We start from the raw sequence: 25,412 nt of genomic DNA, 5'->3' as shown, positions 1-25,412 counted from the left end.
TAGTTTTGAAGCCTTCAGTGAGAATCTACCAACGTAAATGGTCATGAAAATAAAGAAAACACATGAGAAGGTGTGTCCAACTTTTGGCCTGTACTGTACATCTTCAGGATACCTCATTTTTTTCAGCCCCAATCTTCCAAAGCTAATGAGATTTCAGTTCCTCGATACCTATTCAAGACGTTAAACTTTTAAACTGGACCTTCTGACTTCCTGGCAATCTCTGGATGGAGCTCACACTGCATTACGTCTGTGGCCTGACATGAACATCCCAGGGTACTTAAGTGCTGACCCGAGGAGGATGGGTTCCCCTTTTCTGAGCTTTGGTTCCTCTCAGGGTTTTTTCCTTTTTCAAGGAGTTGATAGATTCTCAGAATGTGAGGCGCTGATGTACCTTGTGAAAAGCACTGTGCAAAAAATTGAAATGAAACTACCCAATCTGGCAACACTGAGTACAGGATCGTGACTCCTCCCTCCTACTCTGGTTATCCTCGGTTTCTTTAATCAAAACAAAATTGTTCACCGCACCAATAGTGAACACCACAGACAGGATCTTTATTAAAACCATATCAGCACTATGTCCACTCCCAGACTTAATAGTGCTTTTATTAAAGCATTGTTAACATTTTAACATTTACAATTACAGCATTTACCAGACACCCTTATCCCGAGCCACGTACAAACAGTAGTTACAGGGACAGTCCCCCCTGGAGACACTCAGGGTCTTGCTCAGGGACACAGTAGTAGTAAGTGGGGTTTGAACCTGGGTCTTCTGTTACCCACTAGGCCACTACCATCCTGTCAGAATGATTGTAATTTGACACTCCTGAACACATCCAGTGCACTACAGCTACAGGCAGGAACGGACCTCCGCACGGAGGCTTGCTCGCATACAGTTAGTTATATAACCTGTGCATTTTTTTTCTTTACTTTGCAATGTGCACACACAGACACACACACACATAGAAACAGTTACGATATACACTCAGTGCCCGGGTGGGAGCTCTCTGCACTGGTCCCCAGCTGAGGTTCTTTTTCTCATTACAGTTTTGGCCGCGAGTGTGTCAGCTTGTGTTCGCTAAACTGCGGGTAGAAATACGAGCATCTGGGAGGGCTGCACGGCTCATATTTTTGGAACAGCGGGAGAAATGTGAAGGCCCTCTTCGTCTATGGAGAAGGATGAATAATTGATTTGCTACAAGCCTGTCGGCCTTTCGCCATCTCTGCTTGTGGCGTCGCGGTGTCGTCTGGAACTCTGTACGTGGCGACGCCATGCTCTCTTTCTGAAGCGCTGACTCTCGGTTGTCGGCTTCTGCTGCCCCTGAAGTCATTCCAGAAGGTGGTCAAATGGTCACCGTTGTTCACTATCGAAAATCAATAATGCCTCATTCACTCCTGATTAAATAAAATAGGGATAATTACACATACTTCGGGCAAAATGTAGGTTTGTTTTCTGAAATTGCCATGATTGACCTTGAATTTTGATATTTTTTTATTTTTACTGTTATTGCTATTAAATAATTATTAATTAATAATTAAATAAGAATCATTTTCGGAAATACTTTGCATCCTTTATACACTGTATACACTGATAATTATTGTTATGAGGGAACTTATGAGGGAGACATTCCATGTGGAATATTACGGGATGCGGACTTCTCCAGTGAGCCACATCCTAGAGTGAATATTAGTGACCGGTGACCACAGCCTGTCCAGAATTATGTGCAAACATGTATGTAGCCATTTGGATTATCCGGATTCAAGAAACATGGCACACACCGGTTGCCACGGAAACTGCAAAGCTTTCCCTCTGGCTGTTCCATCAGAATGAGGCACCCTTCCACCCCCTGCTGCCACCCACATTCACTTAGAGGTGGGCCAACTGAGCGTGTGTGCGCCGCATCCACCACCCCCAACACCTCGATACCAGCTGGAAGCTGCATGGGGACGATTAGTCACTTTGTCCCTTTCCACACGTCGTTGTGTAACAAGGCCGCCAACCAACGTTCAGCAGAAATGATCCAGCAATTTAGCGAGATGCCAAGCAGCAGAAAAGGGTGTCGGTTTCCTCGAGTGGATCGATACTCTGGCCTTTCGTCCATAACCCAGAGCTGTGAATGTTTTACTCAGCCACAACGGTTGATGGCACCAGGTCTATGGTGATCAATGAGAATCATCACCAGGTTGCGCCTTCAGAAGATCTTCATATATTTACAGTAGCACACACACACAGGCAGGGTTTCAGTTTGTTCAACTTTCATTACAGTAATGCATTCATGCGTTTGTGCAGCCTGTCCTTCGCTCGGCGTGGGCAGTCTGATGAAGGTTTTGAATCCGTTCCCAGGCGCGAACATCTTGACTCCGCGCCACCGGTGCGTTCCACGCTCATCGCCGCAAACACAAAGTGAACTCCTAACCTGCCAGGCAAAGACTGGCGTCTATTTTGCGACCAGAAATTTCCCTCTGTTTCTGTGGCAACTGCAGTCGCCGTTTGTTGCGGTTCCCCGTAGCAACAAATGGTGTTATTGTCATTGTGCCGTTCAGCCCACTTAATTTCTTCTTTTTCGCTCTCGTGGCCGTGCCAACTGCTGTGGGTTGCGTCCGTCCTCCCGAGAGTCGCTTTATGTTGTGTCTCCTATGATGCAATTTCAGTTGCTTCTTAAGTTGGATTTGACCAGTGCCGGAATTTCACCCGCCGGGGATGACCGCTAGCACACGGAGCCGAGGGGACGGAAGTCCGTACCTCGCCCTAAACGTTGGCTGCAGTAGGGGAGCATGGGTGCCGGCGGGTGCAGATGTTGTGCCATAAGGCAAGCGAACGGGGAATAACAGTCATCAAGACAGGAACTGGCCTGCATGGTATATTGTGTCTGTTTTCAATTATCTCAAGAATTGGGAATATTGTGAATTTTTTTATTTTATTTCCTACATGTTACATTTCATGCAACTTGTCTAGTATCTCAAATTCTTAGAATTTTACCACAAAAAGGATTTGCAAGGCAGAATTGTCCAAAATAATCTTCTTTTATAAAGGCTATACTAGATTGGGGCCTAAGGGGCAGTGGTGGCCTAGCGGTTAAAGGAAGGGGCCCCCGTAATTATTAGGTCGCCGGTTCGAATCCCGATCCGCCAAGGTGCCACCGAGGTGCCACTGAGCAAAGCACCGTCCCCACACACTGCTCCCTGGGACCCTGTCATGGCTGCCCAATGCCATGGTGTGCACCCTGTGCTGTGCTGCTGTGTATCACAAGTGACAATCACTTCACTTTCACTTTTCAACAATTTATAAAATACTGCAAGTAGCCAGAAAGTCTTGAAAAGAGACAAAATGTCTATTTTTTTTGTTATTTAAAAAAAAATTCAGACTTGAGTAGATTCAGATTTCAGTTTTAGAATATGTTCTCACTCTATTAGTACCACTGCATGTATTTATTTATCTATCTAATTATTTATTTTACAATCAAGAAATCAAGTAAAACAGGCAAGAGGGTTCTGTTCTCGACCGCGAATGGAGCGGTATCAAAAACGGAAAGAATGTTTAGTTTGTGCTATAGATTTATAATTAGACGAGGGGAGAAGCCCTCAAAAAGATGGTCAGTGGGGCGGTATGATGCGCTCGGGGGGGGTGGGCGTGGTCAGCTCCTCGTCGGGCTCATCTCAGCGGCGTCGACCCACTGGGGGTTTCTTTTCAGCGGAATCTCATTACCGCGTGCTCCCTGTCAGCACCAGTTCTGCTTGAAGCCCGACCTCCTGAAATGGAATAAAGTTCTAATTAACCGGAGCCCCTACCTGCACCGGATGAGGGTTTTTGTTTGAAATCGCTGCGTTTCTCCTGTGTCTGCTGCTTTGGTTCCCTGTGCCATTGGGTGTCGGGTCCATTTGCACATTGCGCTTTCTGCATGCCCGTCCTGCCAGGCCAAGTGCTCATTATAGGAGAGTCTAGGCGGGGGTTAGTGGCATTGTGTGGCACCGAGACAGTGAGAAGAGAGGAGAGGAAGACAGAAGCTTCATTACAGAGAAAGAAATTCAACACTGAGGGCGTTATTAAACAAAAAGATCCATGTAGGAGGAAATAGCTGACACCATGTGGCACAGATGATGCTCAAAAGCTTTCTGAGTGTGTGTGTGTGTGTGTGTGTGTGTGTGTGTGTGTGTGTGTGAAGGAACGTCATGAGATCCAGCCAGAAAAGGAGAAGCACGAGGGAAATAAACTCAGAAATATTCACTGTTTTCTCTGACTGCCAGTGTCTGTCCAGCATATTTTGTAGTCGGGTGCAGATGCTCTGACTGACTGACTGTAACGTCCGGGTGGGACGTCGGGGACGCCTGTCAAGTTCCTGCTCGTGTCCGTTCAGAATCACAGGCGAGAGGAGTGGTGGGCTACAGAGTGGGAGGTCCGTGCAGTTAAACAACAGACGAAAATAAACCGTTTATTGCGTACGTGAGTGAGTGTGTGTACGTGCTCGGGCAGCGATGACGTGGCAGGCGGTATTGTTGTTAAGGGATTTAATATTATCTTTTACTCTTACGAACTGCGGTGCGTTTTATTAAATGAACAATTTGAATTAAAGTCGACTCTGTGCAGTGTTTTTTACGAGTTGGCCATCTGGTGTATTTATATTTCCGGTCAGTATATCACCAGAAAACCGGCGTGATTAAAATCTCAGGTTGATCGACGTATATCAGGAGGCGTGCCTCACGCTTATAGATTCTTGATATCGCAGCGTACACTGATTTTATTTCATCAGGCAAAATAAATGACTGCAGTAATGCAGTGTATCACGCCATCAGGTCTGACGTGAAATTGCATTACATTCGGAGGTGACTTGCTGCACGCTCGCGGAGAGAAGGCTGGAGAAGGACTGGAGAAGGAGGGGCGGATACGGCAGGTACGGATGAGGAGATGGCGAACAGTGACAGGAACGGGGCGGTTCGGGGGGGGGGCTCCACACCGGGAGACGGGGCACTGGACGTGGGAAGGAAAGCTTGCAGCAGAACGTGGCAGGCGTGGGACGAGACTGTGCGAATCAACTGTAGGAATCAACAAAGAGCGGGCAGCGTCCAAGATGGCCACTCATGTTTTATACTGGCCGTCGACCCCTGGCACGACCTCTAGGGCGTCCATGCAGGCCCGTCTGAGGCCCGGCGGTCATGACACTTACAGAAAGATGATAAAGATGATAAAGTAGTGCTAGTGGTTTATAGTTCATGAGGGGAGGTGCTCTCTGAATAGTGCATAATTTTTTTAATTGTAATTGTCATCCATCTGTTTAAAGAAATGTGTTTGTGCAAAACATTAATATAATTTATTTATGTATTTATTTGTGATTCACGCCTCCATATCGTGTGAGTTTAGGACAACTCCCATGGCTGCAGACAGGGGGCGCCAGGAGGGAGACGTCTTCTAAGCTATCGGCTCTTTGGCAGCATCTTGGCGGGTACTGTAGTAACGTTCCAGCTGAATGTGCCCGGCTGCGGGTAAAACGGTCCATTGGTATTCAGCCGGGCGCCCACACGAGCGCTGGAATATTGCGATGTTCAATAAGCCATAAGTGGCTCGCTCGCTCGCTCTCTCCGGATATGCAGATAAACACACTCCAGCTCGCCTTCGCTGCAGCCCAGCAGCGTTTCTGCAGAAAGCGGGAAGGCTCGGAGGAACACTGTGGGCGAGGGAGAGACAGAGGAGGGGTGGGAGAAGGAGGTAGGAGTGAGGATGAGAGACAGAGGAAGGAAAACAGGAGGTGTAGCTCTCCAACCAATCACATATGCTTTTAGGGGGAAAAAATAATGATCTGAAATTAATCCTGATCTTCCTATCAAATCTTTCTATGTTTCATTTCACTGAGTGCTAACTTGATTATGATTATTAGTATTTATTTATTCGTGCATAACACAGTGTCACTCTGTGTACTGTTGTCCATTTACGTTTTTATCATTTGACCCATTAACTAGGGACCATTAGCCACCTTTTTTTTAAATATACATAAGAGGCCTTTTGAAGGAAAATATTTCCTAAAAAGGAAGGTTTTTAACTTGTGTTTGAAGATCTTAACTTGTGTTTGAAGTGGAAGTTCAGCCAAGACAGAGAAGAGTCTAGATGAATGTTTTCCTGGTACCAGTGGAGCAGTGCTGGAGCATCGGAGCGATCGAGGTGCAGAACAAGGAGTGATGAGAGATCTGAGGTAGGAGGGTGCTGACCCTTCCTCGGCTTTGTAGGCAAACATCAGCATTTTGAATCTGACGTGGGCAGCCACAGGAAGCCAGTGGAGGGGACGTAGACATGGAGTGGTGTGGGAGAATTTGGGAAGATTGAAAACAAGTCATGCTGCAGCGTTCTGGATTATTTATTCATCCATTTGGGATTTCTGAAAATAAGCAAATCAGCAAAAACAGGAGCGTAGGAGGAAGTACCTGCCTGAGGAGCTCAAGCTTGATGAGATGTGGGCCTGTTCCACATCTCATCCATCAAAGTTTCCATTAAAGTGTCCATCAAAGTGTCCATTAATACTTAATCTATTCAGACTATTTTTGCACGAATGAAATAATTGTTTACCGCAGTCCAAAAAAATGCCGTCGAAATGTTTTTATACCATCAAAAATACTGCATTTATCTGCATTTTTATTTAATGCACAGAAAATAAACGTACTTGGTTGCAGACCATTTAAAAATGGAGTCGTGGCCTAGTGATTAACACATGAACCAGAAGACCACTTACCCAACTTACTACCATTCAGTCCCTGAGAAAGACAGTGAACTCTGAGTGTCTCCAGGGGGACTGTCCCTGCCACTACCGACTGTAAGTCGTTCTGGATACAGGCTGATCAATGGCAGAAATGTAAAAGCCAAGCAAATTATATCGGCAAACTGGAATATGAAAATATGGATGTGTCACGGGCGAGAGACGAAGGAACCAGATGCGGGTTCAGATAACACAACATAACACAACACAACATAAACGCCGATTTGTTCACACGCAAAGCGGCAACGCAGACGGGATCGAGGTCCCAAAATACAGTTTACACAGAAGCCTCCCAGGCCTAATCCAGACCACTCAGCTTCTGCATGGAACGTCACCTGGGACATGGAATGTCACCTGGGAATGCTAGCAGATGGTGAAATGAGCGCCCAACTGCCATCAGAGCAGCTCCATTACACTCTTATCTTCAAACATGCGTTCACAACCCCTACTATTCTACACTTTTTTGCATCTTCTAAACTCCTTTGTTTGAATGAACACAAACAAAATGCGTTCTTTATGAATTGCCACAAATGTGCACTCGAAGATGAACTGATTACAATTTGGTGGCCTCACTTTTCAGGCATGGCAGATCACACGCGGACTGGTCTAGACCCGGTCGTCTGAATATGGGTTGGGGGGATTCGGAGTTGGAGAATGGGGTGTATGGTTCAAACATTGGGGCAGTGGGGCGTAATCAGAAGGTTGCCGGTTCAAATCCCGATCCACCAAGGTGCCACTGAGCAAAGCACCGTCCCCACACACTGCTCCCCGGGCACCTGTCATGGCTGCCCACTGCTCACCAAGGGTGATGGTTAAATGCAGAGGAGACATTTCACTGTGTGCACCGTGTGCTGTGCTGCTGTGTATCACTCTTCATCCGTCCCTCCTCCTGTCTCCTTGCACTCAAGCTGCAGCTCTTGTTTTTTCCGACTCGCTTCCCCGTCGCCCACACGTGCAGCCTGCCCTGTTGCCAAGCAGCGGGGGCTCCACTTTCAGCCCCGCGGCCGTGCCGCCGCGTAGCTTCCCGTTTGCGATCTTTTCACAGCAGGGGTCAGAGTTCTTCTGCTCCGGCAAAAGGGCGAAAAAGTCTCGTTTGTCTTCCCCTTCACCATTCGTCCCTCCGGGAATCCGCAGAGGCGCCCACGCGCACATCGGGCCCGCCGGGAGATTACAGCTTCTCATGGAAATGTGCCTCTTTCAGGTCAGCGCCGCGCGAGGCTGAGCGACAAGGTCACGCACGTGGGAGTGTCCCATGAATCTTTTTTATTCAGACGACCTACACTTTGCACCATCCCTCATTACAGTAAATCGTCCTTTTGCATAATTTTATATATATATATATTTACAGCATTTACCAGGCGCCCTTATCCAATCAGTAGTTACAGGGACCGTCCCCCTGGAGACACTCAGGGTTAAGTGTCTTGCTCAGGGACACGATGGTAGTAAGTGGGGTTTCAATCTGGGTCTTCTGGTTCATAGGCGAGTGTGTTACCCACTAGGCCACTACCACCCTGATCAAGTTATATTTCCCCACTTGTTTTTTTTTATTCTGTGTCAGTCCGTCAATGAACCGAACATTCTGAAGTCTTTCAACACGGCTTTTCATTTTGATCAAGATCCTTGACAGAGCTGTGGGAGCGCGGTCTGAGAAATCTTTCTGATTGGCCGCAGGCTTTGTCTGGCGCATCGATATGCCGAATCATGTTTGAAAGATCTTTATTGAAAATGTTTATTAATGTGATCTGCAATTTTGTTGTAACTTTGTCCTCGATTAAACCAACGAGGTAGACGCTTCAATTAGCAGGGCTCCTAATTGCAGCGTCCCGTTTCGTTCCGTTTCGTTCTTACTGGTACGTTTTCTCGGCCCGCTTGTGTTTTGTTGTTGAGCAGATTCGCCCACACACTGACACAGCTCACCTCACCTTCCTCCTCTCTCCCCCCAAACACACCTTCCCCCTGCCCACACACTTCCTGTCCTCCGACCTTGGCCACCCCCACGGTGCCTTTTTAGCCCCGCCCACTCTTGCCGGCTGCAGCTCCTCGCCGCCTCCCCTTCGAACGGCTCGAGCAGGTTTTCTACTCCGTTCCCAGTCCGAATATTTAAAGCGGATTTCTGTGTGGGTGGGCTCTTCTGCTTCACTCCCTTCGCTCCCCCACATCGGTGTCTCTCTATTTTAGTCTTCTTGCTTCCATCGTTATTAGGCCCTCAGACCCGGAATGTGTAGGAACGCGAGCGGGATGAGGGTCGGGAGTGTGTGAGGCGAGGTGAGGAGGAGAGAGTGCTCCTTTAATTACTGCTGACTGAGACAAGGATGAGACGGGTGACAAGATGGACTGCGTGTGTGTAGGGCAGGAGAAAAACTCGATGTGTGTGACTCCCCATCTTTTTTGCACTTTAAGGAAGATGCATCTGCGAGTCGCTCGGAAATAAAATGTGCAGAGTCCTTCAATCCCGGTCAGACTCGGTTGCTGTTATGTAACCAGCTCAGCAGTTCCTCAAAAATCTTCCCTGTAGCCCAGAGCATTCGGCCATCACGGCACGGTACAGTACATCATCCCGAAGGTATACATTTATCTGGTTAAATTTGCACAGTTAATTACATATTTAAGGAAATCACTGTTATTTCTTGTTATAGATAGTAAAGATATGTAATAGACAGATAGTTGTTTCCTGATATGAGAAATTATTCTGGCGTCCACTGGGATGCCCAAAAATTGGGTAACACTAATAAAGGAATATATAAATTAGTTAAATGTATTCATTTACATTTATTATTTCATAATAATAAATGTAAAGTTATGAAATAATAAAGTTATTAAATACATTTTATTAAAAAATTCTTAGTTTTCTCTTAGTTTTCTATTTTTCACAGAAGACATTATATAAACATTTTTTATACTGAACATTAAAATGAACGTTATATTTATTGTTAACTGTTGGAGCAGTTTATTAAAAATAAAAAAAACACTTTACTCCTTTCCATTTAATCTTTATGACAGAATTAAAAGGGAATGGCTCCACTGCTGGCAGGTTATTCTAATTTAATTGGAAGCTTTATTAATCCCAGTACGGAAACAAGCACTGCTGCAGTGTAATGATAAAGTGTAAAGGCCCAATTTCAGCCCATTAACATGCCCAATTGAGAAAATGCTGTGTGGAAATGAAGCCCCCTCACTGCCAAGGCGTATTAGTAATGCGGCTCACCAGGTACTAACATCTAGTAGTGGGGTGCCTGAGTTCTTTTTCACTCCATTCAGAACCAGCATTGTGCTAGAGTGACCAGAATTGTGTCCAGACACAGTATTGTGACCAGATCCCAAAAGGTGTCTTATTTTTGGGGTATTTGTGATCAAAGCTGGCCATCCTGGAGACCCATGTAAGGGATTTGTCCAACCAGATGTGACATCGGTGACCTGGTAAGGATGTCGAATGTGTCCTTCATCTGATTTATCCTTCATGGTCCAAATTATGGCATAATTCTTTTTTCTTTTTTTTTTCTGTTGTCAGACTTGAAAACTTAGCCAAGCAAAACACTTTTTAAAATATTTTTACCCTCCTGATAAAAAAGGTAATAAAAAAGTACAATGCTCCATTGAAATGATAATGTGCTCTGGCAGAATTTTATGAATTTTAAGTTAAGTTATCCATGCCCTAGAACATCTCATTTACATCTCAACAGTGGGAGGCTGCAGCATGGTCCAAACACAGCCTCAGCATGAAATAGGTGGAGTTACCCCATCACTGATGCTAGCGTTCTGACATTGTCCCTTCTACCTTGCATGTTCTCCATGACCTCTGAAGCGCTGGCTTACCTGCTTTGGACTGTCTGCTTTAGCCACCAGACTCCCGCTGATCTCATCCAAGTCCTCTAACTTGCATATTAGAGCATCTGCATTACACCCCGATTTGTCTTCATCTACCCCAGTAATTAGGATCTGAGAGCAATGAACCTGACAGTCCTCTGAGGACAGCCATATGGCTCGACAGGCAGGACATTCCCCACCCGAGACGAAACGCAGAAAGGCCAGCTCTGCTCCATGCGTTTTTTTTTATTTGGCAGCAATGCCACATTACTGCATTTTTTCATGAATACAAACATTCTCCCAAAGAACGAAGGGATGGTGGGGGATTGTGAGGGACTTACATGTTAGACTTGATTATTATAAACTTGAGCGTGTACCATAATTTTACCCCCTGTATGATGTACGTTCAATAATTCCAAAAATCCCATAATGTATGATAATTTCTTCCCTTCATTTATTTCTGTACCACGACAAGGTAAAATCCGGGAAAACAAGGTTTTCATCTGGCTGTGCCGACATGCTTGACTGGTTTATGCGTTCTGTAGGTAAAAGTTGCATTACAATATAATATCAGTCTGTGATCATATTTTTTGAGCAATGTCAGAAAGGAAACTGCATGTGTACAAAAACTTTTCCCAAAATATGATAATTTAAGGCTGCTGGTATGATACTTTAACATTTAGGATCTGGCAACGTTGAACTGGGGACACCTGGCCTCTCCAGCTCGCCTGTTTTCTCAAGTTTCGGCTGTTTTCCGATTCACAGCCAGTGGCCGGTGCCGGGCGCATGATGCCTCTCATCTGCTTGGCTGGATCTCCTGGCTGCCGGCTCTTCTCGGCCCCACACAGCAGGCCTCTCTGCTGAAATTAGCTGCTCTGGATGTCCTTCTTCTGACAGCTGCTGGCCCTGCCGACGTGGCTGGTATTTAGATGCTAATCCGTCTCTGAGTCCGGATGCAGATGGACTGACTCAGAGGTCCCCCTCTGTACGATGCAAAGAAAAGGTCAAGCAAAGGTTGTGCAACCTTTCATCTTATGCATATCGCCACGGGCGCATTGTTATTGGGGAGAATTAAGCGTATGAAGCCACAAGCCGTGAGGTCGAGATAATCTTGCAGGGTTTCTTGGTGGTTTAACAGCAGTTCTCATGATGCAGCAGCTGGCCGGCACAATCTGGAGAACCTACAGATGTTCCAAGAACAGGAACATCTTAACAAACATGCTGTGAAAACAGCCAAAGGCGGAATCATTTTTATACAATATGCAGACTTCGCTATGGACTTACATAAACCAGCGGGGTGGTGGGAGATTTCCATTTTAATCCCATCAGAAGGGGCTCATGTTCAATTTCACAGAGGAGGGTAGCACCACGGGAATAACTGATCATTTTCACTTCATCATTTACCGTTTGGACATTTGGCATGTATGCAAAAAAAAAAAACAGACAGTTTTTTATTCTAGCTATCTGTCTCTCTCTATATGTATATATATTAGTATATGCATATAACTGCACCATTCATTTAATGCATTGTATTCAGTCTTGTGCAATCCATTCAAATTTCAAATCCAGTTTGAATTAAGACTGGGCAAAAATCTATATTGTTATACAAACTTTTTCTCACAAACGGGTTTAATACAAATGACTAGTTCACACAGCAATACAGGACTGATATTGCGAGAAGCCATTAAAGGACAAAGCACAAAAGGGGAACATTTATACATGTCATAACAGCTACACACTATCAGGAAAATTAGGAACACAAACACAGCGAAACTCTGGCCCGGATCATGGAGCCGGAGTACCCATTTCCAGATTTGTTTCAATCTTATCTGACGTTGTATGCTTGGCCCATGCGTACAGTCAGTGTGGGACTTCAGTTGACTCTTCATATAGGTTTCACTGTGCCTCCTGCCATATATCTCTCGCTGTTCTCACCCCGTTTACTCTTTTGCTTTTATTTCATCCTCATTGCCGCTTCTGCCTGTTTCCTCTGCTACTTTTGTGGCTCCTGTCTGCCTGTTGCTGCTGTCGTGACTTTCTCCTTCTCCTCTCTGTCCATCCCTGTCCCTGTTTCTTTCTCTGCCTTGTTCTCTCTTTCTCTCTCTCTGTCTTTCAGTGTCAAGCTGCACTCTTACTCAAGCTGTTCCGCACTCACCAATTCTTCTGCCACCCTCTTCTACAGTCACAGTCTGACAGTTGTTAGCCATTCCAGCCACCATCAGTTTTGCTGCCCCTCCAGGCTGCGAAAGCCCAAGCCGCCTAGCACACTGGCCACAGCCACGTCTCCGGAGAAGGCCAGGTAAGGGCCACCAGTGGCTGTCCTTCACCAGCCCCCAACCTCTGACCCCTCTCTGGCACGTCCAGGACCCCTAATCCCATCATGAGAAGTCCACATGAGCCTCTATAACCCCAAAAAGACCCTTGGGGACACTCTGTAATGGTATAGAGTGTCCAGAGCCCCCATCTCCTGACCTTCCACATGGTCCACATGTGTCTCCCCTGACCTCAGACAGGGGATGTTTTCCTGATTCCCTCCCTGTCACCCCCTCACTTCCTCTCACCATCTCTGTGTCTCTCGCCCTCTCACCCATCACCATCCCTTCCTCTTGCTGAGAACTGTGTCTGGCTGGAGGGGCTGTGGAGACGTTTTTTTTAAATGGTTCTGGTCAGAGACATGCTCGCTGCTCAGCGTGACAGAGTTGTTAAAGTGAACGAGAAGAGGACAGCAGAAATAGAGATCTTACATGGAGGAGTGGCCAATTGTCTATGAACTGGTCTCCCACTCTCTCTTCTTATTCTCCTCCTGTTGCTTTCTCTCCGTCTCTCTCTCTCTCTCTCTCGTCAGCCCGAAAGTTAAAAAGTTCCCTTCAGCCTGAGCGTGGCAGAGCCTGAAACTTTCCAGCACAAAAGGAGAGATATTTGGGACATTTAATGGTACACGCTGGAGGCACCGGCCTTGGCCGCCTTTATTTCTCACGTCATTCAGAAGCTTTTTACCCAGAGTGCACCTTGATTACGCATTCAGTATGATTGGCGGCACTTGTTCATCTGGATAATGTGACCTCTCCACATGCCTCTCATCTGTGTCTCATTCACCCGCTTACCTCCCTCAGCCAGCGGCCTGCATGCCTCCCACCCGCTGGCCTGAAAAGGCTCAAGATCCTGTGTATTTTCTCCTATTTTCCTGTGTGTGGTTTTCTCTGCTGGTTTTCGTATTGCGATGTACCCCTGACACGTTTCATCACCATGCTGGAAATGTTCTAAAACGCGTCTTTTAGGTGACTGCAGACTGCAGTTCATCTGAAATTGATGCGGTGAACTTTTAAAATTGTATCGGCCTGCCACCTGGTGGACGGACTTGGAGTTCAGACACGTGACAAATTAAAGGCAGAATTTTGAAAAAATGTCAAAATGTGCAAAAGGGCTTGAGGAGGGGGGTGTCCAGAGATTCTAAATTAGAAGGACTTTTTTTTTAATTAAAGCTTTTTTTCCACATGATATGGATTTAACAAATGGGCAAGTGCACAACAGCATCAGCCGTGGATGAGTTTGCAGTAACTTTAATTATCAGTGAACCTTTCAAACTGACAGATTAGCATTAAATGGCACATCATTCCACTGTAACTCAGGACAAATTGTTGCTGATTTTGGGCCTTCCAACATTATAATTATAAAAAATTATGCAAAAAAAACAAAGCAAGTAGGAACAATAGATAATCCAATAGCAATAATTTGTATTGCGTCAGTAAATTATTAAAATATAAGTAAAAATGTTAAAAAAAAAAAAAAAAAAGTAAAAATTATATAACATGAAGAATCTGTGAAACACCTGACTAACACATTTTATGTTAAAAATATATTAGGGCTGCCAAATGATTAAATAAAGAATAAATTAACATTAATTCATTAATTAGAATTAGAATTGCCCCAATTGCCTGCCTCAATTAGGAATGGTTTCGAAATTTAATAGCTATTGCTAAGGTGGCCCTGAAGGTCAAAACGTTTCAGAAAATAGTGACATTTAAAAAAAATACACCAAAATTTCAGATTAGGGAGAGGTTTGCGATGGGTCAGTGGTGGCCTGGTGGATAAGGAATCCGAGGTGCCACTGCCGAGGTGCCACTGAGGTCCCGTTGACCAAGGTATCGTGCACACACTCTGTTAAATACAGAGGACACATTTTGTTGTCATTGTGTGATGTGCTGAATCTTCTTCCCAATGACAATCACTTTGTTTTCACTACTGTCACTCACAACAATAATTCCTGTTAGTCCTTTGACTTCCTTGCACGGATGTTACGTGAGATATTCAGGATTTAATTAGGATAATTTATTGTGCATTTTGTGGGATTCTGTGACGAGTGTGAGAAAGCATTGACGTTGGAGAGGCTAAATGTGCACGAATGTACAATAAAATACTTATTAATTAGAGAGGTGAAATGTGGATTTGAATATTCAGAATATCATTATGGATATCGGAAATGTAATTTTCATTTTGTATATCTAAAATTAATGCTGTGAATAGTAAGTACTGAATTGTAGATATGTGCATTTCTCCTTGTAAGAATGTTACTGCAGATATGTAGAATACTGGATCATTCTGGATATCTGAAATGGGAAGCCCAATAGACGTGAATGGAAAACATGGTGTCATTTCCCCTAGGAAGTATGATGTAGCAGATATCTGTAAGAGGAATAATGTGGATATCTTAGTGGATACCTGAAATTACATTACGGATATCATCAATATATTTCTATTATAACTAATAAAAGCGTGCCATAGGCACCTCTTATTCACTTTGAATGGGGTGATGTCATCCGTCGCCAAACTGAATTGTGGGTCTGTTGCTTTACACTGCTTGCAGCAGAAACCAATTAGCCAGAACTAGCTAATCAAATCCATTAATGCAATTTTCCCAAACACGAATGCATTGGTCAGTCACTTGGGTGAGGATGGAATGCCACTCCTGTGCTCCCTGCATGGCAGGCACGCCCACCCTCAAAGGCTGACGCTACACGTGCGTGTGAGCAAACAGTAAAAAGGTTAGAACTTTACCAATGCTGTTAATTTATTTTTCACTTTAATTTGTCACACGTGTCTGTACGTCTCTGTATTGCTGCTAGACAGTGGAAATGTGACAGGTCCACGGATAAACATGTGACATTTAGTAATATACCTGCTGCCTAACTTTGCCATCGTCTGTCCTGTGTGCAGTAATCTTGCCTGCATTGTTGCTTTTTTCAGTATTTGTGTTCTGTCTGTCTCTTCATCTGTCGATGTCTGTCTTCACCTCTGGTGTGTTAGAGAAGAGGAGGACATTGACTCGGGTCACCAGTTCTGCTGCGCTCCCTCAAATTGCAGCAGCCCCTCTTCTAGGTAACTCCAGAACCAGTGGACACCGGAGGAGCCCGAGCAAATCCTTTTCTCTAGTACTTTACCGAAGCCGCTCTTCAGCGTTAGACCTTCTCTCCGCGTTCATCAACATGAGGTGAAGAAGATGGGGACCTAGTGCCATCATTCTTCTCTCTGGGTTTATCTTGGTTAATGCATGCCTGTTCCAGCCCCTCCGTCAATGTTCACACAGTAATTTGCATCGTATAAGCGATGATGTTACAGGTTTGTTAACGTCACCCAGGATGCTGAGAAGGCTTAGCTTTTATCTGTACCATTGTATTAGACGAGGTAAGAAACGTATAAATGTAATAAATTGCATACGTCTGTTAGTAAGTAGACAGTTAAGTAGACCACGTCTCCTGTTTTTGTTTGTTTTTTAAGGTGATCTACACGTCTCAGTGTGATGTGACGTATAATAAAAAATATACATTTCCAGGATATGTTGTTATTTTATTCGTTGTTCGGACACTGAGCGAATCTGAACAGATTGACACTGGAAACATGTAGAAACAACCGTTTCTTAGATCAAACGAACAATAAAACGTTCCTTTTTCAAAGAAACAAAGGTGCCTGGTTGTTAAATATTCTTGGTGAACGTCTGTTTGTAATTTCATTTTTTATTTTACTGTAAAAGACTTACTGAGCTCTTTAAATCACATAATGTAGCTATGCGTGGTAACCATATTATTCGTAAAAAGTGACTTTTCAAAAAGGTCCCAATATACTCAAACTTATTATTGTTTTATATAATGTGTATATAACTATAAGTAGGGTCGTTATTACTAATTGTAGTTACCTTTAAATTGCAGCCTCCGCCCACTTGAAAGTGTCGTTCTCGGTATTTTGCGCGTCGGGTGGTTGTACTGTCTGGAGGAGGAAGACTGCGAGGAATGCTGACCGACGGCTCGGCAGGTCATGTGCGCGTGTGTGTGATGTGATGCCTTCTCGTGTGCATACTTATCAGAGGGTGTGTCTCGCTGTGCTCAACCAGTCCGTGCGGGACTTCCATCCGTCATTACCACGGTAAGTTTTTGCATTATAGTTAGTTTTTTTTGTTGCCGTTTGGGAAGACTTCTTTATGTCTTCCAGAACCGCGAGTACATGTCAGATTTCTAATACTTCTTTCATCTCTGGACTCTAAAGTAATGGAGTAATGTAGACAAATTAAGCTGCTATAGATAGTTCACCGAATTGTAGGGTTGTAGGAGATCAGAAAATCAGTCTATTACACATAAGAATGTATAGATGAATTTTTATATAAATTTCCTTTTGATATTTTGCATGATGTGTTATAATAATATATATTGTTGTGCTATTGAATTCCAACTGTGAATGGAATCAGTACTATAACTGTACAAAAACAGACAGTTCAAGCAGGACTATTGCTCATATAATAAATCCATTGATTGATTACTGGTTTCAATATTTACATTTACAGCATTTATCAGACGTCCTTATCCAGAGCGACTTAGTAGTTACAGGGACAGTCCCCCGCTGGAGACACTCAGGGTTAAGTGTCTTGCTCGGGGACACAAAGGTAGTAAATGGGATTTGAACCTGGGTCTTCTGGTTCATAGGCGAGTGTGTTATCCACTAGGCTACTACCGCCCAACATGAAATAATTTGCACTATATGCACTATAAATGGATGCTATTTAAACACATTTCTAGACATCAGGGTGTTTGTTTACTTTAATTTTGACTTCCTTTAAGTACGTAGAATGTGATATAGAATTACCACTCAAACTTTTCCTAAACAAGTTTATCTAGTAGAGCATTAAAGTGTTTTAGTTCTGTATTCCCTATCTGTCAACCTGTCTGCATATGCATTTGATGCATGTACAGTGGGTACGGGAGGTATTCAGACCCCCTTAAATACAGCTAATACAGCCGTGAGTCTTTTTGGGATAGATGCAACAAGTTTTTCACACCTGGATTTGGGGATCCTCTGCCATTTCTCCTTGCAGGTCCTCTCCAGTTCTGGCAGGTTGGATGGTAAGGGTTAGTGGTCTCTCCAGAGATAATCAATTGGGTCAGAGCTCTGGCTGGGCCATTCGAGAACAACCATGAAGTCACTCATTCCTTATTTTAGCTGTGTGCTTAGGGTCATTGTCTTGTTGGAAGGTAAACCTTCAGCCCAGTCTGAATTCCTGAGCACTCTGGAGAAGGTTTTCGTGCAGGATATCCCTGTACTATGGTCATCCTGTCCCTGCAGCTGCAAAACATCCCCACAGCATGATGCTGCCACCACCATGCTTCACTGTCGGGACTGTATTGTACAGGTGATGAGCAGTGCTTGGTTCTCTCTACACATAGCGCTTAAAATTAAGGCCAAAATAAGGCCAGAGAAATTAATCTCGTTTATCACCATGTTGGAGTCCTTCAGTTGTTTCTTAGCAAACTCAATGCAGACTTTCATGTGTCTTGCACTAAAAAGGCTTCTGTCGGGCCACTCTGCCATAAAGCCCCGACTGGTAAAGGACTGCAGTGATGGTCGACGTGCTACAACTTAATCCCATCTCCCGACTGCATCTCTGTAACTTCTTCTTTACCTCTCTCACCAAGGCTCTTCTCCCTCAATAGCTCAGTTAGGCCAGATGGCCAGCTCTAGGAAAGGTTCTGGTCGTGCCAAACATCTTTCATTTAAGGATTATGGAGGCCACTGTACGCTGTGCCACAATTCTGTCTCTGAGCTCTTCAGGCAGTTTCTTTGACTTGCTCTGACCTGCATTGTGAGCTGTACGGTCTTATATAGACAGGTGTCCTGGTGTCAAGTCCAAACACAGCTGGACTCAAATGAAGGTGTAGAACTGTCTCAGAAGAAATGGATAGCAGCTGAGTTAAATATATGAGTGTCGTAGCAAAGGGTCTGAATACTTGGGACCATGTGATATTTCAGTTTTTCTTTGTTAATAAATCTGCTAAAATGTCAATTTTGCAAATGGCTGCAATACAACAAAATGTATTAACAAAATTTACTTTCTGTACCTACTGCAAATATCTGGATTGTCAATGCTGCTCCTCTCAGGACATGAATGACAGTAGGAGTCGCTTGTGAACATTTTTCCTCATGCAGAACAAACCTGTTCTGGCCCAGAGTCCATTTCAGCTGTGCGGTTGTGCAGTCAGTCAAACACCATTTAACATTTGAACATTCTATTCTGCATTCCAAGAATAGAATACATGTATTCATGGAATTCAGTTATTTATTTCCTCCTTTTATTTAAATGGAGCTGACGAAATGTGGTCAAGATGCCCGGATTTTATACTCGGAAATACAGTACATTGCTTAATAACAATTTTTTTTTTTTCATGTTTGCATCAATTTGACTGCTGCAGGAATGCAGTGGTGCAGGTGACAGTGTGTAGGTTGCAGGTAAAGAAAGTCAAGTTATTGTCATTGTGATACACTGCATACGGTGACTCAAAAAAATTATTCGTTGGTTTAACTTAATTCAAATAGGACCCTTCTATTTGCCTGGCTTAGTTCCAAGTAGCATCATTCAAATGTGTGGAAATAGGTGTCATAATTGAATTAAGTGAATCCAACAAATCCTCTTTCCTCTGCATTTAACCATCACCCGGGGGAGCAGTGTGTGGGGACAGTACCTTGACCACGGTGACCTCAGTGGCACCTTTGCGGTTCAGGATTTGAATCCACAACCTTCCGCTTCTGTCCTGTAGATTATCATTATCTTCCTCACCGTAAAACCTTTCTACACCCACAAAAGCAGATGAATCTTTAGGCTCCATAGTAACCAGACTTCCTTTACACTGTTTTCATGGTAACGGTCACTAAGCAACCCCACCTCCCTTCCTCTACCTTTATCTACTGATGTGGGTGTCTACAGATGAAGTGAAGTGAGAGGAGGAAGCAAGTATGGCATTAAAGGATAAATGTGTGACGATGACCTTTTTCATGGATAAATAATGCATTTGTTGACTTGACATAAAATCTTAAATATTATGTAAAATATGTATAATTTATGGACTCATGCATTATGCATTGCAATAACACATGCATAAATGTAACATATGTTTCTAGTAATAATATGTTTATATTTGGACTGAAATGTGATTTTGTTTCTTTGTACTGTCCTGTCCACTACTCCACAAAAAGTTATAGGCATTAGTGAAACTGTCAAAAATGAAATAAGGAAATGCTGCAATAAACAGTGTAGGTAAATCAATATTTGCCCACGAATGTTAAATGTTTATTAGTAGTAAATGTGGATTAGTAGTGCTTTATACTGTATGATCTTACAGTAAAATGACACCTGAAGTCTGACCTTCTGGTTATTATAATATCCTGATTTATTATATTATATTATATTATATTATATTGATCAGTTATAATAATATTAATTAATGTATTGAAAGGAGGTACTTAGTCAAAGTACTGCTATATGAGGTAAACAATGCCAGATTAAACATTTTCAAAATTGATAAAAGTTAAGAATATTCATTCATAATTAACAAAAATAATCAAATGAAATTAGTTACATTACTTTTATATGGTAATTTGTTTTACATTTTAAAAACTTGTAATTGTAACAAGTTGTAATTGACATTTCCAAGGTAATCTTCGCAACACTGGTTGCTGTTTGTATTGGTGCCTAGACTTAAATAGAATTTTCCTCCTGCGTGTAGAACAAGCCAACGGATCATTTCTAGCAGACTGAAAATCTGACCACAAGGCTTTCTTTAAACAGCCAGAGTATAAGTCATACGCATGGAGAATATGATTCATTCAGAGGAGGCACAATGTTGTGTTGCCAAAATAGCTGCCCTGCCGGCCCGAATAACATGTCAACATGGTGGGCAGTCTTCTGGAAGTTGAGTCACGGCAACTGGACTTTCTTTCTTTAATGTAGAGACCTTTCATTCTGCATCCACAGAACTTTGTCAATCTGAGGCAAGTTGGCTTGTGATCCCGAATGTGTCCTCTAGGTTGGTTTCACGTCACTCCTGCCTTGAATGGGCTTGTTAGGAAAAGCAAAGGCAGGGAAGGGGGTGGATGGATGTGACCGCCCTGCCCTGACAGCACCTCCTGCCCCCATTAAGCGGGTCGTCGAATGTGGCCAACCTGGTGCACGTGTGAATTGGGCCTGGTTTTTGGGGGGATGGAGCATTATAGAAGATAACTGAAGATAAGTTATGTCTTCCCTCAGAGTGACAAAGTTCTGTGGATGCAGAATGAAACGTCTCTACATTAAAGAAAGAAAGTCCAGTTGCCACGACTCAACTTTCAGACAAATTGACCTGGATGTTTGAGAGTCTTCACAGACATGGTGGGCAGTTGTGTTCTAGAGTTTGTGTATGAGTGTGTATATGCATAAAAAAATGCATCAATGTTCATCGAACAATTTAATGTTGATGTAACATTTTGTGATGATGAAGGGCATAGGGTGGCAGTATCCTAGTGGGTAATACACTCGCCTATGAACCAGAAGAGCCAGGTTCAAATCCCACTTACTACCATCGTGTCCCTGAGCAAGACACTTAACCCTGAGTTGCTCCAGGGGGACTGTCCCTGTAACTACTGATTGTAAGTCGCTCTGAATAAGGGTGTCTCATAAAAGCCATAAATGTAAATGTAAATGGTATATTCTACTCAGCATGTCGGCAAATAGTTCTCCTATAAAAGTGTGAAGCACGGGCACTATGAGGCTGGAGAATTTCACGTTTCTTCCTTCCACGTGTTTTCACGGTTCCCCTTTTCTTCCTTTGTTCTCATCTAATCATTAATCTCGATCTGCTTTGATGGAAAGTGCCGTGACGGGATGGGCAGGGCCGTTCTTTCGCACGGTGAACCTGCTCCGTGGCCGTTACCAGCAGTGGCGATAAAACGTGTCCTGGTCTTCAACTGGTCTCACCCACTGTCGTAAACAAGAGCAAATACGTCTGTTCCGGAAAGAGCGTCAGCCCTCCTCTGGCTCTCACACACACCTCTGCCCGGCCGTGTGAGGTTCTGGACTTCTGGTCACTATACTCAGGCCTTGCAGGGTCAGGAGCTCCGTGACCCCTTGGCAGCAGATCGTGACGCAGGTAAAGTCAGCTGAGAGTGAAACGGGAAACCCCAGTTTTGACCGTAAACAGCGGCCGAGCTCGTCGTGAAGCGCCTCCGTTTACTCGGAGCTCGGTCCAGTTTTCCTGCCTCCCTGATAAACACAGGAAGCTGGCGAGATCTCGCTGCAATTACGTCCTTTTTGTGAACAAGGCCATGCGTTTCCTGTCTGTCTGGATTGAGAGGAGTCCACGCAGAAGCATGTGACCCTGCTGAGGTCACCACCTGAGCCCCCGTCCTCCTGTCCAGAGTGCTGCAGTCTGCCAGGATTACAGGGGGACATCTACGGACTTCTGTTCTCAGCGACTGGGTTCAGTGTGTGTGTGTGTGTGTGTTTTCTTCGTTCCTGGTAGCGCTGAGGTTTGTGCATGTCAGAGCAGAAATGTGAGTGTTCAGCAACGTGGGATTTTATAGGGTGTATGGGGAGTTGAAATGTGAGGTTAAAGATTAAAAAGCGGTTGCTTTTACTTCTGGATCTGGAAAGAATGGATGAGCGTTGAACAACTCGAAAGGGGCAGGAAGCTTGCATGGGTCATGTGACCCTCTGCGGTTCCAGGATGGGAAGGTTTAGCATTGCAGTCATACTTCTGAGGTTTCTTTGTGTGTATGTAAGGATTGGCGGATGCTTTCGCTTCGACCTCCCCGGCGCCTCGTGAATATTTGCCGCGCTCTACCTCGGGCTCTGTGGCGTTGAACACGACGGACATGCTGGACTTGAAGACTCCGGACCGCAAGTGAGTGTAAACAGGATGGAGGGGTTGGGGATGGGTGGCAAGTGAACCCCCGCGGCTTATCCGCAGCGTTCCTGTCATCAGCGATCTAAAGTGCGAACTTCTCAGGGACAGCTCGTTCTGTTTTATCACCTTGATCTGCATCACGCCACCTTCGTGGGGTAATGTGTGCACGCCATGTCTGCAGAAGTGGTATTTTACTGCTTTCTCTGTTTCCTCTTCCCCTCCTCGTCTTACTTGTATCCAGCGCTGAAGGGGAGCTCCCGAACGCAGAGTCGGGCGCGTTCCTGCCCGGCCCTGATCGCTACGGCGACGGCAGCGGCGGCCCCGCAGGCCCCCGGGGCCCAAGCCCGGCCAGCCTTGCCTGGGCCCAGCACACCCGCCACCAGCCGGCGAGCCTGGCCCTGCGGAAGCAGGAGGAAGAGGAGAACAAGAGATGTAAAGCGCTTTCGGACAGCTACGAGCTGTCCACCGACCTGCAGGACAAGAAGGTACGGCACCACGGGGGTAGGGGTCCGAGCCCACCCAGATACCGTCGGGTACGCCAGTGCATGTTCGTATCGTGAGCTCTATGCCCCGCGGATATCTCTCAGTTCAGGGCTTGGATCTACCAGGGTGTGGCCTTCATGAAGAGCCTCTGGGCGTTGTTAGATTTGATGGTCTACCGTACAGATAATTACCGCCACTTGTTGATCTCATTCTGGAGGAACCTCCTATTTAGAAGTGTGTCCCTTGGCAAGTGTGAGATCCAAGCGATGAATGTTCCTCAACCTGTGAAAAGAAGGACTCGTTTGAGTAACATCACGTCAAATTTGACGAAACCATCAATTTACCACGTATTTTTGTGAAGCCACGGATTTTAAATCCTATTGCGTAGTTTTTCCAAAATCCTTTTTTTAAGGTGAAGTGATTGTCATTGTGATACACAGCAGCACAGCACACGGTGCACACAGTAAAACAAGTCCTCTGCATTTAACCATCACCGTCAGTGAGCAGTGGGCAGCCATGAGAGGCGCCCCGGTGAGCAGTGACAACCTTCCTGGATCGGCAATCGAACCGGCAACCTTCTGATTTCGGGGTCACTTCCTTTACCACTATGCCACCGCTGCCCACTTGTCTGGGTTTTTTTAGCTGACTAATCATTCGTCACATCATGGGCACCTCTCATAAAGTAGGTATTATCATGCACACCTCTTCACTTTATGAAGGGCAAAAATATTGCAAAATTTATTGTGAATTTTGGAAAAAACACGCCCAAAATACTAATAAAAATAATTGGTGAATAAAATGGGACATTCAGAAGACCTGGCCTGCACAAAGACCTAGAATGGACACTTCTGATCGAATATGACCTCACAAGTGCTTACTACACTTTCAGGGGTCTGGAATGGGAAATTGTCCATATATGGTCACAATTAGCAAATGTGTTCAATTTTCACTGTTCCTGTACGTTGAAGCAACTCTTTGTAAACAACAGGTGGAGATGCTGGAGAGGAAGTACGGCGGCTACTTCCTGAGCAGGCGCGCCGCGCGCACCATCCAGACGGCGTTCCGGCAGTACCGCATGAACAAGAACTTCGAGCGCCTGCGCAGCTCGGCGTCCGAGAGCCGACTGAGCCGCCGCATCATCCTCTCCAACATGAGGATGCAGTACTCGTTCGACGAGCGGCCGCCACAGACGCAAACACCCACGCAGACCCCCACCCACTACGGCCCAGGCACGCCCCACTCCACGTGCATCCCAGACATGGAGCCCGGAACCCGGCCGGTGGACTTCACTCACCTGGAGGACTCCTTCTCCAAACAGGTCAGTGTGGTCTGGACTTCAGTTTTCATGTGTCTTCTCAGGCAGCTTCTCATGGAGCTGCTTTTAAACCTCGTGGTACTAGCCCGGTGGGTAAGACTCACCTGTGAACCAGAAGACCTTGGTTCAAATCCCACTTACTGCCATTGTGTCCCTGAGCAAGACTCCAGCAACCCTGAGTGTCTCCAGGAGGGGGGACTGTCCCTGTAACTACTGGTCGTAAGTCGCTCTGGATAAGGGCCGTAAATGTAGCTTGTACATCCTTGGCTCTCCTTGGTAGCGTTTGGCTCCCTCTAGTGGTCGCTGAGATTATTGATAGTTTTCCCAGCTGCTGTTTGTCTTTATGTTTAAAACGCTGAAGGCAGTACGGTGTGCTTGACTGCAGTGTTGCCAGGGGCAATAATAAATCTTTTTCAAATTACGAATAAAGCTGCCTTGTACATAAACTGGTTTAATTGGCCTATGTTTCTGCATTATAATGTCGGTCGTAGTTTGGTTTGAGGACCACTGGTCTACGTGTATCAGTTCAAGATTGCACGAACGCTGTATGAAAGGTGGATCCTACCTCAAATTACCTCACAACCAGCATGTGTAAATGCAGCAAATGCAGTAAAAGTGTCTAAGCAAAAGACTCAACAAAGACTTTTTTTTCAGCCGTCCAACAAATAAGTTTAAAATATGAGCAGACAAGTAGACTTAATCTAACATAGTCTTTGCATTTTGTAAAAGTTGTGTTAATGTGACTGGTAAATTACGATTGCGATTATGGTTATACTACGGTACTAACAAAAAATACAGTGCTTGCATGCTGTTTTCTTAATCATGTTTAATGACGTAATGACAAGCAGCCAAAGGAACAAGGACACAAATTATTAC

General features: G+C 44.8%; 1 protein-coding gene across 5 annotated transcripts in view; it reads left to right on the top strand.

The window, feature by feature from the left end:
* The window catches only part of iqsec2b (IQ motif and Sec7 domain ArfGEF 2b), a 48,683-nt gene that overhangs the window by 10,159 nt on the left and 13,112 nt on the right, over positions 1-25,412 (top strand). For 4 of the 5 annotated variants that reach the window (XM_028995015.1, XM_028995016.1, XM_028995018.1 and 1 more), the window contains exons 2-3: positions 22,980-23,223; positions 24,210-24,539. In XM_028995015.1, the coding sequence (XP_028850848.1) occupies positions 22,980-23,223; positions 24,210-24,539 (574 nt within the window). Of the gene's footprint in view, positions 1-16,692; positions 16,959-22,979; positions 23,224-24,209; positions 24,540-25,412 lie in introns of those variants that run through there. The other variant, XM_028995017.1, reaches the window with a different exon arrangement.

The sequence above is a fragment of the Denticeps clupeoides genome, chromosome 10 (assembly GCF_900700375.1).
Source record: "Denticeps clupeoides chromosome 10, fDenClu1.1, whole genome shotgun sequence".
Lineage (NCBI taxonomy): Eukaryota > Metazoa > Chordata > Actinopteri > Clupeiformes > Denticipitidae > Denticeps > Denticeps clupeoides.
This window is presented reverse-complemented; position numbering and strand designations above follow the sequence as displayed.